This window comes from Haliotis rubra, unplaced genomic scaffold (genome assembly GCF_003918875.1).
Source record: "Haliotis rubra isolate DU_JTF1 unplaced genomic scaffold, ASM391887v1 Scf54, whole genome shotgun sequence".
NCBI classification, from domain to species: domain Eukaryota; kingdom Metazoa; phylum Mollusca; class Gastropoda; order Lepetellida; family Haliotidae; genus Haliotis; species Haliotis rubra.
In genome coordinates, this window is record NW_025767235.1 from 2,006,565 (window position 1) to 2,023,441 (window position 16,877).

General features: G+C 42.1%; 1 protein-coding gene across 3 annotated transcripts in view; it reads left to right on the forward strand.

Moving 5' to 3' along the window:
• Window positions 1-16,877, forward strand: part of LOC124253423 (leucine-rich repeat-containing protein 49-like) — a 63,372-nt gene that overhangs the window by 22,095 nt on the left and 24,400 nt on the right. For all 3 annotated transcript variants that reach the window (XM_046687188.1, XM_046687187.1, XM_046687186.1), the window contains 5 exons: window positions 816-921; window positions 1,462-1,665; window positions 2,314-2,380; window positions 2,909-3,052; window positions 6,845-6,906. In XM_046687188.1, the coding sequence (XP_046543144.1) occupies window positions 816-921; window positions 1,462-1,665; window positions 2,314-2,380; window positions 2,909-3,052; window positions 6,845-6,906 (583 nt within the window). The remainder of the gene's footprint in view (window positions 1-815; window positions 922-1,461; window positions 1,666-2,313; window positions 2,381-2,908; window positions 3,053-6,844; window positions 6,907-16,877) is intronic.

Consider the following 16,877-nt stretch of genomic DNA (forward strand, 5'->3'; position numbering starts at 1 on the left):
TGAACTATTGCCTAAAGTTTGCAATATAGTTAAGATTGGGGTTCTCATGTGTGAGTATTTCTGAAAACATAAATAAAAGCATTGTTGATTTGTTGTATTTTGGAAATGATAAATGATTCTTGTTGCATACAAGTGTACAATTAGTAGACTACAAATTGCAAATTACAGGTAATTGCAGGACATGGTTCTCAATCTTACTCATGTTCCCAGAGTCACAGGAAGAATATAAAGTTTTGATGATCCAGTAAGAAATGGTATTTAAGGAACCGTAATCACTCATTATGTGACTTCAGTGAAACTAGGATCTACTAAATTATATACTCTTGTGTTTGGAAGACAGGGTTTATGCATAGAATGGAATTACTGAATACATAGAGAATCTCACCTGAGTGTCTTTTGATATCAAATATGTCACCACAAGTTGATAAAGTTGCAAATATCCCAGGATATTTTCACTTTTATCAACGAGTGTTGATATATTTGATATCAAAAGACACGAGGGTGAGATTCTATTTATCATCAAAAATCATTCTTCTTTCAATAAAAAAATGCACATCTCTGAACACAGTACAGTCATCAGCCACTAGATCTTCGCGTTTGATTCCCAGGACAGAATAGGTCCCCAGCAGCCCATGCTTGAAGGCAGGATTGGATGGCTGCATGGCCTCACACCCCAACATGTAGGGCTCATAATGTCAATCACTGGCTCATCCGGTCTAGACCTGATTAGTTTTGGACCACTCCATATATCTGGAATATTGATGAGTGCATCATTACACATTTACTGAATCATTGCATAACTATGTCTTTCACAGGTGACCGTGTCATATTTGCTGAGAGTCCATCGGCACCTGGCATCCCAGTTGTTTACAGGGCCCCAGAGGAACGGGCATCCAACCCAGACAGACTCAACTTGGACAGGTGAGATCTCAGGCTAATAGGGCAGCATATGGTGATCAGGTTAAAGGGCATTGTTTATAGGCCATGTCAAATATAGTATCATATAGCTGGAATATTGCTGAGTGTAGCGTACAACTAAACTCACTCACTCACTCATTAAAAGAAAATTTGCAATAAAAACCCTGGTTATATAATTTACCTAAGCCATAGCACCCTAACATGGTTACAGAGTACTGTGTGTTTCTGTTGTTTTTCTCATTGCTGTACATAACTGAAAACACTGAAATCTTTCCACATGAGGACTTTCATGTCAAAGAAGTGGTTTGGTCTCTGTAGAAGTGGCATGCATTGTGGCACTTCTTCTGTGTAATAATGTCTGTATATGGAAGCATGGGAGGCATATTGATTTGGAGATGGAGGCCAATGCCTGGAGAAGGATGAATTAAGTATGTAAGACTTATCTCCCTTTGTGTCTGTGTGTCTTGATGTTTGTGGCCTGGCATTGTGGAGAGTGTGTCTGACGTTCAGAAAGATCATGGATGTTTTCTTCCCTACTTCAAGACGGAAACTCACAGTATGTCCGATCCTGGAGGGCGAAGAACAGCTCCGGCTCCTCAACTACCAACACAACTTCATCACCAAGATTCAACACCTCAGCTCACTCAAACGCCTCATATTTCTAGATCTCTATGACAACCAGATAGAAGAGATAAATGGACTGAGTGCACTCAAGTCCCTCAGGGTGCTCATGCTGGGGAAAAACAAGTAAGTGCACACTGAGTCCTTGTTATTACGTTTTGGATCAAGATGGATGAGACCCACGGTGAAATCATGCCCCCTAAACCCTCATCCACAGAGCAGACGTAGCCCTACAGCTGTCCAAGTCTAGGATGAAGTATTGGAGCTGTGATCACATCAGTGCTAAGATCCTTAACTGGAGCAGGGCCCTTGACTATAATGGTTTGTTTCTGTAACATATATCAGGGCTCGATTTAGTGCTTTGTTACTTGCACTGATGCTAGCCAATATTACAAAGTGCAACGTAGTTATTAGTCTAACTTGCACCAGGTGCAGGTCAATTTTTGAGTGGGTAAACTTCTGAATAAAACATATAAATAATTCAATAGCATATTCCATTCATTACATATTACCATAAAAGCAGTGCAACTGGAATTTGGCTTGTGCAACTAGGTTTTTATCTCAGGTTGCACCTGGTGCAAGTAGGTTAACATATCTTAAATCGAGCCCTGTATATTGTAACTTGTTCATACATACCAATGCTATACTCCAGAACGGTCTTAATCCTATATGATGTTATTGGAACTGTCTGGATCCACAGAATAAGATGGATATATGGTGTGTTGAAAACCTGTTTACTGACATCATTCATATTGATCTCACTTTCATTTGCAGGCTTAAGAAAATAGAAAATCTTGAGAATCTGGTCAAACTGGATGTTTTGGACTTGCATGGCAATCAAGTATGTCCCTCTGGGTTGTTTTAGTTATGGTGGTCTGGATTGTACTCTGCTGTTGAGTTTTCGGCTATAAGTTATAATAGCGCCCTACCCATGGGGATTGTGGGTTGGAATTGATCTCCAGAAATATATGTATTTATTTAATTGGGTGGTCAGTGACTTGTTGGATGATGTGTCAGCACACCCTAAGGTTGTGGGTTGTTGCTGACACAGTCACTGGATTGTCTGGTCCAGACTCAGATATTTACAGGTCTCCTTAATGGTGACATGGTTCAGAATGATTGACAGCGTGCCTTAGGAAGTAGTGTTTTCTATTGTCATATTCAGAAAGTGTGTCGGATTCATATAGTGTGCCATGTGTGGATTCAAATAGACCCAGTCACATTTATTTAACTTTGGCTTGATTACTATGTTGTTAAGATGATGCTAGATTTACTTCAATAAAGATTCATACACTTTAGAAACTGAGTTGATTTGCAATGCAAGAATGAAATGGTTACATCTTCTGCACATGTCATTGTCCGCCTGCAGATCAAAGTCATAGAGAACCTGAGCCACCTGGGAGAGCTGAGGGTCCTCAATCTGGCCGGCAACCAGATCCGACACGTGGACAACTTGATGGGGATGGATGCATTAGCGGAACTCAACCTACGGAGGAACAGGATACGGACTATAGTGAGTTTGAAAATGTTTTGGTCAATTCTACTGTTTCATCCATTGTCAGAAATTGTAGACCATGTGCCCTGTTCCACTGGCAGGATAGGCCACATGAACTACAATCAACATCCACTGACAGTGAATGGCGGTCATATAAAGAGATCCCTGCTGTAGGTGTGACCGGCATATTGCAGGTTGTCAAAGTGGATCATAGGGTCACTATCAACACTTTGTCACAGTGAGTCACAGGGCACTGTTAACAGGCTGACACAGTAAGCCAAGAGTCACTGTTAACAGGTTGACACAGTAAGCCAAGAGTCACTGTTAACAGGCTGACACAGTAAGCCAAGGGTCACTGTTAACAGGCTGACACACTAAGCCAAGAGTCACTGTTAACAGGTTGACACAGTAAGCCAAGGGTCACTGTTAACAGGTTGACACAGTAAGCCAAGAGTCACTGTTAACAGGTTGACACAGTAAGCCAAGGGTCACTGTTAACAGGTTGACACAGTAAGCCAAGAGTCACTGTTAACAGGTTGACACAGTAAGCCAAGGGTCACTGTTAACAGGTTGTCACAGTAAGCCAAGGGTCACTGTTAACAGGTTGACACAGTGAGTTACAGGTCACTGTTAACAGGTTGACACAGTGAGTTACAGGTCACTGTTAACAGGTTGACACAGTAATCCAAGAGTCACTGTTAACAGGTTGACACAGTTAGCCAAGGGTCACTGTTAACAGGTTAACAGAGTTAGCCAAAGGGTCACTGTTAACAGGTTGACACAGTAAGCCAAGGGTCACTGTTAACAGGTTGACACAGTAAGCCAAGAGTCGCTGTTAACTGGTTGTCACAGTAAGCCAGAGTCACTGTTAACAGGTTGTCACAGTAGAAGCCAAAGGGTCACTGTTAACAGGTTGTCACAGTAAGCCAAGGGTCACTGTTAACAGGTTGTCACAGTAAGCCAAGGGTCACTGTTAACAGGATGACACAGTAAGCCAAGGGTCACTGTTAACAGGTTAACACAGTTAGCCAAGGGTCACTGTTGACATGTTGACACAGTTATCCAAGAGTCACTGTTAACAGGTTGACACAGTAAGCCAAGAATCACTGTTAACAGGTTGACACAGTTAGCCAAGGGTCACTGTTAACAGGTTGACACAGTAAGCCAAGAGTCACTGTTAACAGTTTGACACAACAGGAGTCACAGTAAGTTACTGTTAACTGGTTGACACAGTTAGCCAAGGGTCACTGTTAACAGGTTGACACAGTAAGCCAAGGGTCACTGTTAACAGGTTGACACAGTAAGCCAAGGGTCACTGTTAACAGGTTGACACAGTAAGCCAAGAATCACTGTTAACATGTTGACACAGTAAGCCAAGGGTCACTGTTAACAGGTTGACACAGTAATCCAAGAATCACTGTTAACAGGTTGACACAGTTAGCCAAGGGTCACTGTTAACAGGTTGACACAGTTAGCCAAGGGTCACTGTTAACAGGTTGACACAGTAATCCAAGAGTCACTGTTAACAGGTTGACACAGTTAAGCCAAGGGTCACTGTTAACAGGTTGACACAGTAAGCCAAGAGTCACTGTTAACAGGTTGACACAGTGAGTCACAGGTCACTGTTAACAGGTTGACACAGTAAGCCAAGGGTCACTGTTAACAGGTTGACACAGTAAGCCAAGGGTCACTGTTAACAGGTTGACACAGTAAGCCAAGGGTCACTGTTAACAGGTTGACACAGTAAGCCAAGGGTCACTGTTAACAGGTTGACACAGTAAGCCAAGGGTCACTGTTAACAGGTTGACACAGTAAGCCAAGGGTCACTGTTAACAGGTTGACACAGTAAGCCAAGGGTCACTGTTAACAGGTTGACACAGTAAGCCAAGGGTCACTGTTAACAGGTTGACACAGTAAGCCAAGGGTCACTGTTAACAGGTTGACACAGTAAGCCAAGAATCACTGTTAACAGGTTGACACAGTAAGCCAAGGGTCACTGTTAACAGGTTGACACAGTAAGCCACAGAGTCACTGTTAACAGTTTGACACAGTGAGTCACAGGTCACTGTTAACTGGTTGACACAGTTAGCCAAGGGTCACTGTTAACAGGTTGACACAGTAAGTCACTGTTAAAGGGTCACTGTTAACAGGTTGACACAGTAAGCCAAGGGTCACTGTTAACAGGTTGACACAGTAAAGCCAAGGGTCACTGTTAACAGGTTGACACAGTAAGCCAAGAGTCACTGTTAACAGGTTGACACAGTAACAGAATCACTGTTAACAGGTTGACACAGTAAGCCAAGGGTCACTGTTAACAGGTTGACACATGATGAAGCCAAGAGTCACTGTTAACAGGTTGACACAGTTAGCCAAGGGTCACTGTTAACAGGTTGACACAGTAATCAAGAATCACTGTTAACAGGTTGACACAGTTAGCCAAGGGTCACTGTTAACAGGTTGACACAGAATCACTGTTAACAGGTTGACACAGTTATCCAAGAATCACTGTTAACCACAGTTAAAGCCAGTCACTGTTAACAGGTTGACACAGTAAGCCAAGAAGTTCACTGTTACAGGTTGACAGGTTGACACAGTTACAAGGGTCACTGTTAACAGGTTGACACAAGTGTAAAGAGTCACTGTTAACAGGTTGACACAGTAAATAAGGGTCACTGTTAACAGGTTGACACAGTAAGCCAAGAATCACTGTTAACAGGGTTGTAATCCAAGAATCACACAGTAAGTTAGAATCACTGTTAACAGGTTGACACAGCCAAGCCAAGGGTCACTGTTTAACAGGTTGACTGTTAACAGTAAAGTCAAGAATCACTGTTAACAGGTTGACACAGTTAGCCAGGGTCACTGTTAACAGGTTGACACAGTAAGAATCACTGTTAACAGGTTGACACAGTTAGCCAAGAGTCACTGTTAACAGGTTGACAGTGAGTTACAGGTCACTGTTAACAGGCCCTAACACAGTAAGTCAAGGGTCACTGTTAACAGGTTGACACAGTAAGCCAAGAATCACTGTTAACAGGTTGACACAGTTAGCCAAGGGTCACTGTTAACAGGTTGACACAGTAATGCCAAAGAGTCACTGTTAACAGGTTGACACAGTAAGCCAAAGGTCACTGTTAACAGGATGACACAGTAAAGTCAAGAGTCACTGTTAACAGGCTGACACAATAAGTCAGGGGTCACTGTTAACAGGCTGACACACTAAGCCAAGAGTCACTGTTAACAGGTTGTCACAGTAAGTCACACGGTTACTGTTACCATTTTGACACACAGAAACTATTAACCCTGCAGTCACTTTGAACACAGAGGGTCAATATTAACAGGTCTACACAAGGAGACGTCATAGGACCACCTTAATAGGCTATCATATTGAGACATACAGTCACTATCAACAGGCTTTGACATTGAGAGTCACACAGTCACTATTAATGCTGTCACATTGAGGACATACAGTCACTATTAATGCTGTCAAAGTGAATCTGCGTCACTATCAACTGGCTTTCACAGTGAATCACAGGGTCACTATTAACAGGTTGTTACAGTGAGTTACACTGCTACTATTAACGATGTCAACACAGTCAGACAGGACCACTATAACAAACTGTCACATTGAGTCACAGTCCCTTAGGGCCACTTTAATGCTGTCACTGTGAGTCACAAAGTCACTATTGAAGCCTGTCACAGTGAGTCACACAGTCACTATTAACCCTGTCACAGTGAGTCACACAGTCACTATTAACCCTATCATAGTGAATCACAGGGTCACTATAACAGATACTGTTCCTCTCCCAGGTGGATGTAGACAGTCTCCCCAACCTGCAGCGACTCTTCCTCAGCTTCAATGACATCTGCAGGTAAGAAGCTGTCAGTAGTGTAGACTTTTTTAGTAGTGTACAGTGTTACTCCGTGTAGACAATCAACTCTGGCTTCTGCCTACGTTCCAACTCCAGGAACTGCAGGAAACTGTTACAGGATTTGGTAACAAACATGACTGAGATTATTTCTAAAAAATGATTCAAATATGCCCTATTATCCATACAATTCTATCATCTGTACAATGCGTCATAAAGCCAGCTGGTTTCAGTAAGGTTGTCAAGGCTTCTGTCCATGTTTGTGACACCCAGTCCAGTGTTCGGTGGCAAGTCCTAACATTGGTGATATTTGAATGGCAGCATACAGTGATCGAAATAATTTTCAAGCTGAACCAGACCATTGGACAGGTGATCAATAAATGTTGCCTGCCCATCTTGAAAGTTGCCTGCCCGCACTTTTGACTCATAAATTGCATTTTTTTACAAAAACAAACAAGTATCATTGTTTCAAATGTGAATTAACTCAGCAAATTAAAAACAACAAGCATGAAATACTCACAGTCACCTCCCCAGCCTGTGACACTTGAAAAGAACCTGTTAAACTTGCAATTCCCCTTATCGGTTTACATCATCAAAATGATATATTGCGAAAATTTAGAGCGATACAACCTCAAATATATCTTCTCGCATGTTATACATACAAAGCTTCCAAAGGGAGGTATTTAAAATATCAATAAATATAATATCAGTCAGACAATCGGGCTGGTGGAGATTTTTTCAGGCAGCCCGACATGAAAGTTGCCCGCTTCAGTCAGGCGGGCAGGCCGTTATTTCAATCACTGGCGGCATATAGTCTGTGCACAGATCATAGTTGGATGGCAAACTGGCCATGTCGACTCGTGAGAGTTTCGGTCCTGCCCCACACTGACGCCCATGTAGCACATGTGGTGTCTTCTTGAACAAGTGTCTTTGCCTTTGTTCACCCGGAATTGTGATGGGTACCTGGTAGGATGAGATGATAATGTGACTGATTCATTCACCAAATGATAGTGCTTTCAGTATGCATAAAGTGTCTACAGGCAAGCACAATATAAATACACACTTTAGTAGTAGTATTATAATATTTTCATCACTCACTTATTATCCCCTGCGCTCGTTTATTACAACAGAAGGCGGGGGATATAGTATTAGGCTCCGTCTGTCCGTGCGTCACAATTGAAATATCTTAAGAACCGTTGACTGGATTCTTTTCATATTTGGTACCTAGGTTCATCACAGTAAAAGAAAGGTCCCAGTCAGGTTTGGTGACCTTGACCTTCATTTCAAGGTCACAAGGGGACTTTAACGTTTTACCCTTGTCAGCGAGATATCTCATGAACCGTTCACTGGATTTTCTTCATATTCAACACCAAGCTTTATCTAGGGAAGGCGCAGGGCCCAGTCAATTTTGGTGACCTTCACCTAATTTTCAAGGTCATGGTGACACTTTAAAGATTTCAGCCTGTTAACCTGCATGTAAAGATTGTCAGCGAGATATCTCAAGAACCATTCACTGGACTTTCTTCATATTTGACACCAAGCTTCATCTGGGAAGGTGCAAGGCCCAGTCGATTTTGGTGACCTTCACATAATTTTCAAGGTCACGGCGACACTTTGAAGACTTCAGCATGTTAACCTGCATGTTAAGATTGTCAGCGAGATATCTCAAGAACCATAAACTGGACTTTCTTCATATTTGACACCAAGCTTCATCTGGGGAAGGTGCAAGGCCCAGTCGATTTTGGTGAGCTTCACATAATTTTCAAGGTCACGGCGACACTTTGAAGATTTCAGCATGTTAACCTGCATGTAAAGATTGTCAGCAAGATATCTCATAGAACAGTTCACTTGATTTTCTTCATAGACTTTCAAGACTTCCCTTGAATGTTTTTCAATAAGCAATTTCTTTATTACTATTTTTGCATATTTCATACACTAAGACATTCATGTCAAGGTCAAAGTGAGTCTTGAAAATATTTGTGCGTTTGAACAACTACAGAGCAAGATATCAAGAGAGGTTGACTGGTCATGTTTTTGTTGACATTTAACTTCATCTTAAATTACGACCTTCACTTTCATTACTTTTTAAGTTTGATTTGATAATTTACAGGCGGGGATTATGTCACCTTAGTGACAATGCTTGTTTGTACAAATATACCTGTGTATCAATCATGTATCCTGATGTAACCTGTGTTTATCAAATACTGTCATTTCTGACTGGCAAAGGGATGTGTGCATGCTCGGTAGGAGTGATTCTTCCCAACACTCACCTAAAACACATTCCTTATTGCCATATACCTCACAATACACACACATCGCCTCCGTGGTGTAGTGGTAGAAGCGTCCGCCCAGAGGCGGAAGGTCGCGGAGTTGATCCCGACAGCGTCATACCAAAAAGGCGTTAAAATATGCTACTTGTTGGTCCCTGCCTGGCGCTCGGCATTAATGGGTACAACAAGGACTGGTCGGCTCGGAGTCAGTATAATGTGTCTGAGTGGGGTATTCATGCTTCACTGCGGCATGGTATCTCAGTGGGCTAGCACTATAAAACCAGCTTCAGTCCGGGCTAGTACAAGCAGCAGCACATACACATACACACGCATGCACATATGAGCGAAATATTCTCAAGCACGACGTAAAACCCAATTTCACCTCACCTCACCTGAAATCACTGCATCTCTAAGGCCTGTCAGAATCCTATGGAACCTAGATTTGCTCTGATTATGTGCTTCTGTGTTTCATCAGACTGACACAGTGTTCAAAATGGCTTTAAGCCCAACTCACTCACATACACTCAGTGAGCTGATAATGTACATCCAGAGTACACTTGAGTAATGATTTCACATGTGTCAACGCATCGCTAACATACGTGAAACATCATGGACATGATATCAGACCGAGCAGAAACAGACATGCATTTTCTCTTCACTATGTTGTAGATATTATATGTTGTCACTTCAACCATTACATAACTGGGAGTGATCAAGCATACTAGCAACCTAAAGTTGGTCATTCTATCAACCATCTGGAGCTTTGGTAGGGAATCATAGACTAAAACTCAAACTGTCAAATATGTTCAAACACCCTTGCATCAAAGTCTGATGTGTCAAACTTAAAAAAGTAAAAGTTTGGTTCCTTTTCATTCTCTTCTAATCATTTTGTGTCGGGGCGTTGGGGTAGCCTAGTGGTTAAAGCGTTATGGCTAGCGATGGTGGTGGCGAGCTTGAATATTTCCCTCAAGACGGCGTGCATGGTTGTGTAATCCCCTGTAACATGGGCACAAGCTGGTGTGAAGCCCATTTCTGGTGTACCCCCCACATGATGTTGCTGGAATATTGCTAAAAGCAGCGTAAAACCAAAACTCAGTCAGTCAGTCAGTATGTGTCACACCTCACATAACTCGGTAGTCTTTACGTGGGTCCCTTCAACTTGGACACAACTGTGTATGACTATATCTATCATTACAGTACCTGTAACCAATGAGGGAATTAATTCCTACATTGTGTCATATCATATTGTGTATGACAGAGAAGAGTGTTAACTCTTTCCATTGTTGTTGTCTTGTCATTTGGACAGACTGATTATATGATATAGATTTCATCTTCTAAAGAGTGAAATACCACTGGATATCCTTCAGTAATTATTACTGGGACGTGTGTTAATGGTGGTACGATTAATTGAAATAATCAAAGATTGGTTGCAGTGAATAAACGACCAAGCAATCGATCATGTTTTCTCATAATCGAACACAAACAATTCTGGAACTTTTTGCAATAATATTTTTCACAAGGTTGGTTTTGTCTGTTACATTTCATGAGCACTAAAAGCTCGTTCCAAGTCATGACTGAATTTATCTTAAAGACCCCAAGAAATTTATGTCCCTAACATACTAGTCATCCTTTAAAGATGTGCAATTTGCTAAAAAAAACACCAAAGAACTACATGTTTTTTTCTTTATGTTTTTGTGCAAACAAAAATAACCAGGATATTTCATAAATGACACTAACCAATTATTTTCGATGACTGATCGGTTGTAATGAACCATCAATTATGAGATTTTAACCAATTCCCAACACTAACGTGTGTGCCAGTAGATGGAGGCACTAGGTTGATATGTTGACTTGTGACCATGACCCAAGCTTGTCATAGGTTTGAATCCCAGATTAACAATAATCAATGGTCTGTCAGCACCACAATACTGTGAATGCCAGTAATGTTTTATTGTTCCCACATTCAGTGACATCTTCGTACATCAGGCTGACATGTTGTGATGGGACTCAAATGGTGTTCAAAGCTGCCTCAATCCAAACTCACTCACAGACTCTTTGTAAATATGTCTTCAATTAACACATTGCATTCTGTAAGTGAGCATATAAACACCTGAGTGAATCGACAGATTTACAACAGAACAGGCTTGTATTCAAGAAACTTACTGATGCATGAGGCCATTCATTTCACTAAGGGATATACCATTCATCACTGGAGCTTTACACTGTATTGTCAAATCATACAGCTTTGTAGTGGGTTCATAGGGAACCCATTCCTCAGTCTGTTCAAGGCCTCAATAAGATTGACAGTTACTGCCTGATGCAGGCCGCTTGTCAAGGGTTGTCGGTAAGGGTAACTCTGGAGTTGTCGGCAGAAGCGCTAGTTGGATTGTTAGAATGTGGACATCAGTCGACTAAATGGTGAGTGTATTGGTGCTTGTAACAGTGTTTGTGAAATAATGACTGATGTAGGCATTTGTGTGAGCTTTGATATTAATAACAGTGTTTATGATCAGTGAACATCTTATCAAATGAAACTGAAATGGTGATACAACTGAAAAACTGGGTGGTTACAAATGTGACTCCTGTGCAGATTCCAGGTGAGAATTGGTCCTCAGCTGGCACAGAGTTCAGTCATTCTCTGTCTTGTCAAACTGACGGTTATCACAGTTTGCGCAAAGAGCATGCCCTTGAGGTGTGGAGTTACTACTGCGCTCTACAAATGTCCATATTATTATTATTATTATTATTATTATTATTATCATGATGAAGGTTCAGCTTTAGCTGGACAAGCGAATGAGTGAGTTTAGTTTTATGCTGCTTTTAGCAATATTCCAGCAATATCATAGCAGGGAACACCAGAAATGGGCTTCAAACATTGTATTAAAGTGAAGAATCTAACGCGGGTCTTTGGCGTGATGAGGGAACACTTTCACCATTATGCTCTCCCACCACCCCGGACAACAAAGGTTCAAGATGGGTGTTATGCCACTCATTGTCACAATGCTAAAAAACTTTGAGAGATTACAGAATGAGTAATAACTGTGAATAGATCTGTTATTTTAACACATGGATCATTGTGGCTTCCCTCTGAGCTGACACTATTACTCTAACTGTTATTCCTGCTGAGCTCAGACATATTAGCCGCTTTGTACTTAGGAACTGATAGAAGAGTCATAAAATATGCATTTCATTGCTGCAGAGGTTAATGGTCATTAACCTATTATTGGCCTTAACCTGTTATTGGTCTTAACCTATTATTGGCCTTAACCTGTTATTGGCATTAACCTATTATTGGCCTTAACCTGTTATGGGCCTGTGACAAATAAACATGAGACATTCTGTCAGCAGTGTGGATATGCATTGTGTGTGTATAGACTTGACCTGTTGCTTTCCTTCACTGGAACAAATTCTTTTTGTAATCTTTATGGAAAGCTATTTGAGTTTCATGGATTAAGAGATACTATGTTTTAGATTGTACTGGTGAAGCCTAAATCCTATTTTGGTGTCTTTATGTCCCAGATTTGCACTGTTCAGTGAGACGTATTAATATGTCAGTCTCTTACAGACTTGACTGTCTGTAGGCCATTCTGACAGTCTGGTCTTACAAGTACCCTGCTGTATAGATTTACTAGTTGTAACACCAGTACAACACGCCGCTGTTTGTGGCAGTGAATAAACATACAAAGTGCACCTGCATTCTTCCTACTTGGTCCTATTCAGTTGTTTAGAATCAGCAGATACGAACAATGCTGGCATGGACAAGGACTATTCATGGTATGTGCTGCAATATTGACAGCAGGAATTATGCGGTGGTGTAACACAGAAACAACCCTTGGGATTAGCATTACATGTGCTGACTTCCAGCTATTTTCTCCTTTCGTATGTCTGGATAGGTTCGCACATGATCAATATTGGGATCATGGCTGGCATGTAGGGTACTGTCTAACTTTGTGTCCTTTAATGATTGTGTGTTTAAAATCAGGATTCATCTTGATTAGGTATTTAGCTTTGTCAGCACTCTTTCCATGATTTAGTGTTCAGTGCACTATTAGACTAAACTCACTCACTCACTCACTCTCGTAATTCTTGACACAAACTGATGTATCAGTATTGAGATAGTACCTGTGGCTGCTTCTTTCTCTTACAATTTACATGAAGTACTGCTTCTATCTCTTACATGAAGTAAGCTCAGATGAAGAGTCAATGCAAGTTGCAAATCAGAATGTATGCTGTGAACTTATATCACAAACTAAACTGACATCCCATGATATAAATGCGTCCATATCTTCCTGCAGGACTTGAGATTTTATATGTCTAGCAGCATGTAATACCTCTTAGACTGAAGCTGGTTTCAATTTGAAAAGTCAGACACAAACTTATATACACTTTCCCTGCCTTTAAAGGATGTATCTGTATCTAAGAATCACTTTAAAGCTGTATTAGGGTAAATTTAATTGTTTCCATGAAGTAGAAATGTCTTCAAATATGTTGTGTAATTGATTTGAAATAGGTCAACAACATGTTGTTAAAGTTGCTGTATGATATGACAGGTAACACAGATTGAGTGAGTGAGTGAGTTTAGGTTTACACCGCAGTCAGCAATATTCCAGCTATATGGCAGCGATCTGTAAATAGTCATGTCTGGACCATACAATCCAGGGATCAACAGCATGAGCATCGATCTATGCAATTGGGATACGATGACATGTGTCAACCAAGTCAGCGAGCCTGACCACCTGATCTCGTTAGTAACACAGATTGAACAGAAACTCAGTCAATATTACTGAACTGTAATCTATGGGTATTTTCTAAGGTAGGGTTAATGTGACACGTTCAGGATTTAAATCCATTCATTGATCCCAAGTTGACTTTGTACTGTGTGATTAATGACCAACACCTATTTGCAGTGGGAACATTATTGACTGTTTGATGTCAGTTCTTCAAGCAATATATGCATGTAAGTTAATCCCTATTACTAATAATCATATACAGGCATACAGAAGGTTTGTGCTTTCCTTAGTTTTTGCTAAACACACTAACTCATAACCAGATAAGATCCAGGTTAGAATTGGTCTTCAGTAACCCATGCTTGTCATAAGAGGCAACTAATGGGATCAGGTGGTCATGCTCGCTGACTTGGTTGACACATATCATTGTATCCCAACTGTGGAGATCTTTTACAGACGCCGCCATATCACTGGAATATCGCTGAGTGCGGCATCAAACAACAAAGAAACAAACAATCATAACCAGATGTCAGTACATTGAGGGGCCTCTGTTAGAGCCGCACTGTGATGTCAGTACATTGAGGGGCCTCTGTTAGAGCCGCACTGTGATGTCAGTACATTGAGGGGCCTCTGTTAGAGCCGCATTGTGATGTCAGTACATTGAGGGGCCTCTGTTAGAGCTGCACTGTGATGTCAGTACATTGAGGGGCCTCTGTTAGAGCCGCACTGTGATGTCAGTACATTGAGGGGCCTCTGTTAGAGCTGCACTGTGATGTCAGTACATTGAGGGGCCTCTGTTAGAGCCACACTGTGATGTCAGTACATTGAGGGGCCTCTGTTAGAGCCGCACTGTGATGTCAGTACATTGAGGGGCCTCTGTTAGAGCTGCACTGTGATGTCAGTACATTGAGGGGCCTCTGTTAGAGCTGCACTGTGATGTCAGTACATTGAGGGGCCTCTGTTAGAGCTGCACTGTGATGTCAGTACATTGAGGGGCCTCTGTTAGAGCTGCACTGTGATGTCAGTACATTGAGGGGCCTCTGTTAGAGCTGCACTGTGATGTCAGTACATTGAGGGGCCTCTGTTATGTCTGTACTGCACTGCCCCCACTGATGTCAGTACATTGAGGGGCCTCTGTTAGAGCCTGCACTGTGATGTCAGTTACATTGATGTGGGCCTCTGTTAGAGCTGCACTGTGATGTCAGTACATTGAGGGGCCTCTGTTAGAGCTGCACTGTGATGTCAGTACATTGAGGGGCCTCTGTTAGAGCCGCCGCATGTGATGTCAGTACATTGAGGGGCCTCGGTTATAGCCGCACTGTGATGTGCCCCACTGATGTCTGTAGAGCTAAACTGTGCATAGGTGCACCAAGTGATGTCAACAGCGTTGCATTGTGCATAGGTGCCACCTGTGAAGTCTGTAGAGTTGCATTGTACTTATGTGCCCCCACTGATGTCTGTAGAGTTGCATTGTACTTATGTGCCCCCACTGATGTCTGTAGAGTTGCATTGTACTTATGTGCCCCCACTGATGTCTGTAGAGTTGCATTGTACTTATGTGCCCCCACTGATGTCTGTAGAGTTGCATTGTACTTATGTGCCCCCACTGATGTCTGTAGAGTTGCATTGTACTTATGTGCCCCCACTGATGTCTGTAGAGTTGCATTGTACTTATGTGTCCCCACTGATGTCTGTAGAGTTGCATTGTTCTTATGTGCCCCCACTGATGTCTGTAGAGTTGCATTGTACTTATGTGCCCCCACTGATGTCTGTAGAGTTGCATTGTACTTATGTGCCCCCACTGATGTCTGTAGAGTTGCATTGTACTTATGTGCCCCCACTGATGTCTGTAGAGTTGCATTGTACTTATGTGCCCCCACTGATGTCTGTAGAGTTGCATTGTACTTATGTGCCCCCACTGATGTCTGTAGAGTTGCATTGTACTTATGTGCCCCCACTGATGTCTGTAGAGTTGCATTGTTCTTATGTGCCCCCACTGATGTCTGTAGAGTTGCATTGTACTTATGTGCCCAGACTGATGTCTGTAGAGTTGCATTGTACTTATGTGCCCCCACTGATGTCTGTAGATTTGCATTGTACTTATGTGCCCCCACTGATGTCTGTAGAGTTGCATTGTACTTATGTGCCCAGACTGATGTCTGTAGCGTTGCATTGTACTTATGTGCCCCCACTGATGTCTGTAGAGTTGCATTGTACTTATGTGCCCCCACTGATGTCTGTAGAGAGTTGCATTGTACTTATGTGCCAAGACTGATGTCTGTAGCGTTGCATTGTACTTATGTGCCCCCACTGATGTCTGTAGAGTTGCATTGTACTTATGTGCCCAGACTGATGTCTGTAGCGTTGCATTGTACTTATGTGCCCCCACTGATGTCTGTAGAGTTGCATTGTACTTATGTGCCCCCTCTGATGTCTGTAGAGTTTCATTGTACTTATGTGCCCCCACTGATGTCTGTAGAGTTGCATTGTTCTTCTGTGCCCCCACTGATGTCTGTAGAGTTGCATTGTACTTCTGTTCCCAGACTGATGTCTGTAGCGTTGCATTGTACTTATGTGCCCCGACTGATGTCTGTAGAGTTGCATTGTACTTATGTGCCCCCACTGATGTCTGTAGCGTTGCATTGTACTTCTGTTCCCAGACTGATGTCTGTAGCATTTCATTGTACTTATGTGCCACCACTGATGTCTGTAGAGTTGCATTGTACTTATGTGCCCCCACTGATGTCTGTAGAGTTGCATTGTACTTATGTGCCCCCACTGATGTCTGTAGAGTTGCATTGTACTTATGTGCCCCCACTGATGTCTGTAGAGTTGCATTGTACTTATGTGCCCAGACTGATGTCTGTAGAGTTGCATTGTACTTATGTGCCCCCACTGATGTCTGTAGAGTTGCATTGTTCTTATGTGCCCCCCACTGATGTCTGTAGAGTTGCATTGTACTTATGTGCCCCCACTG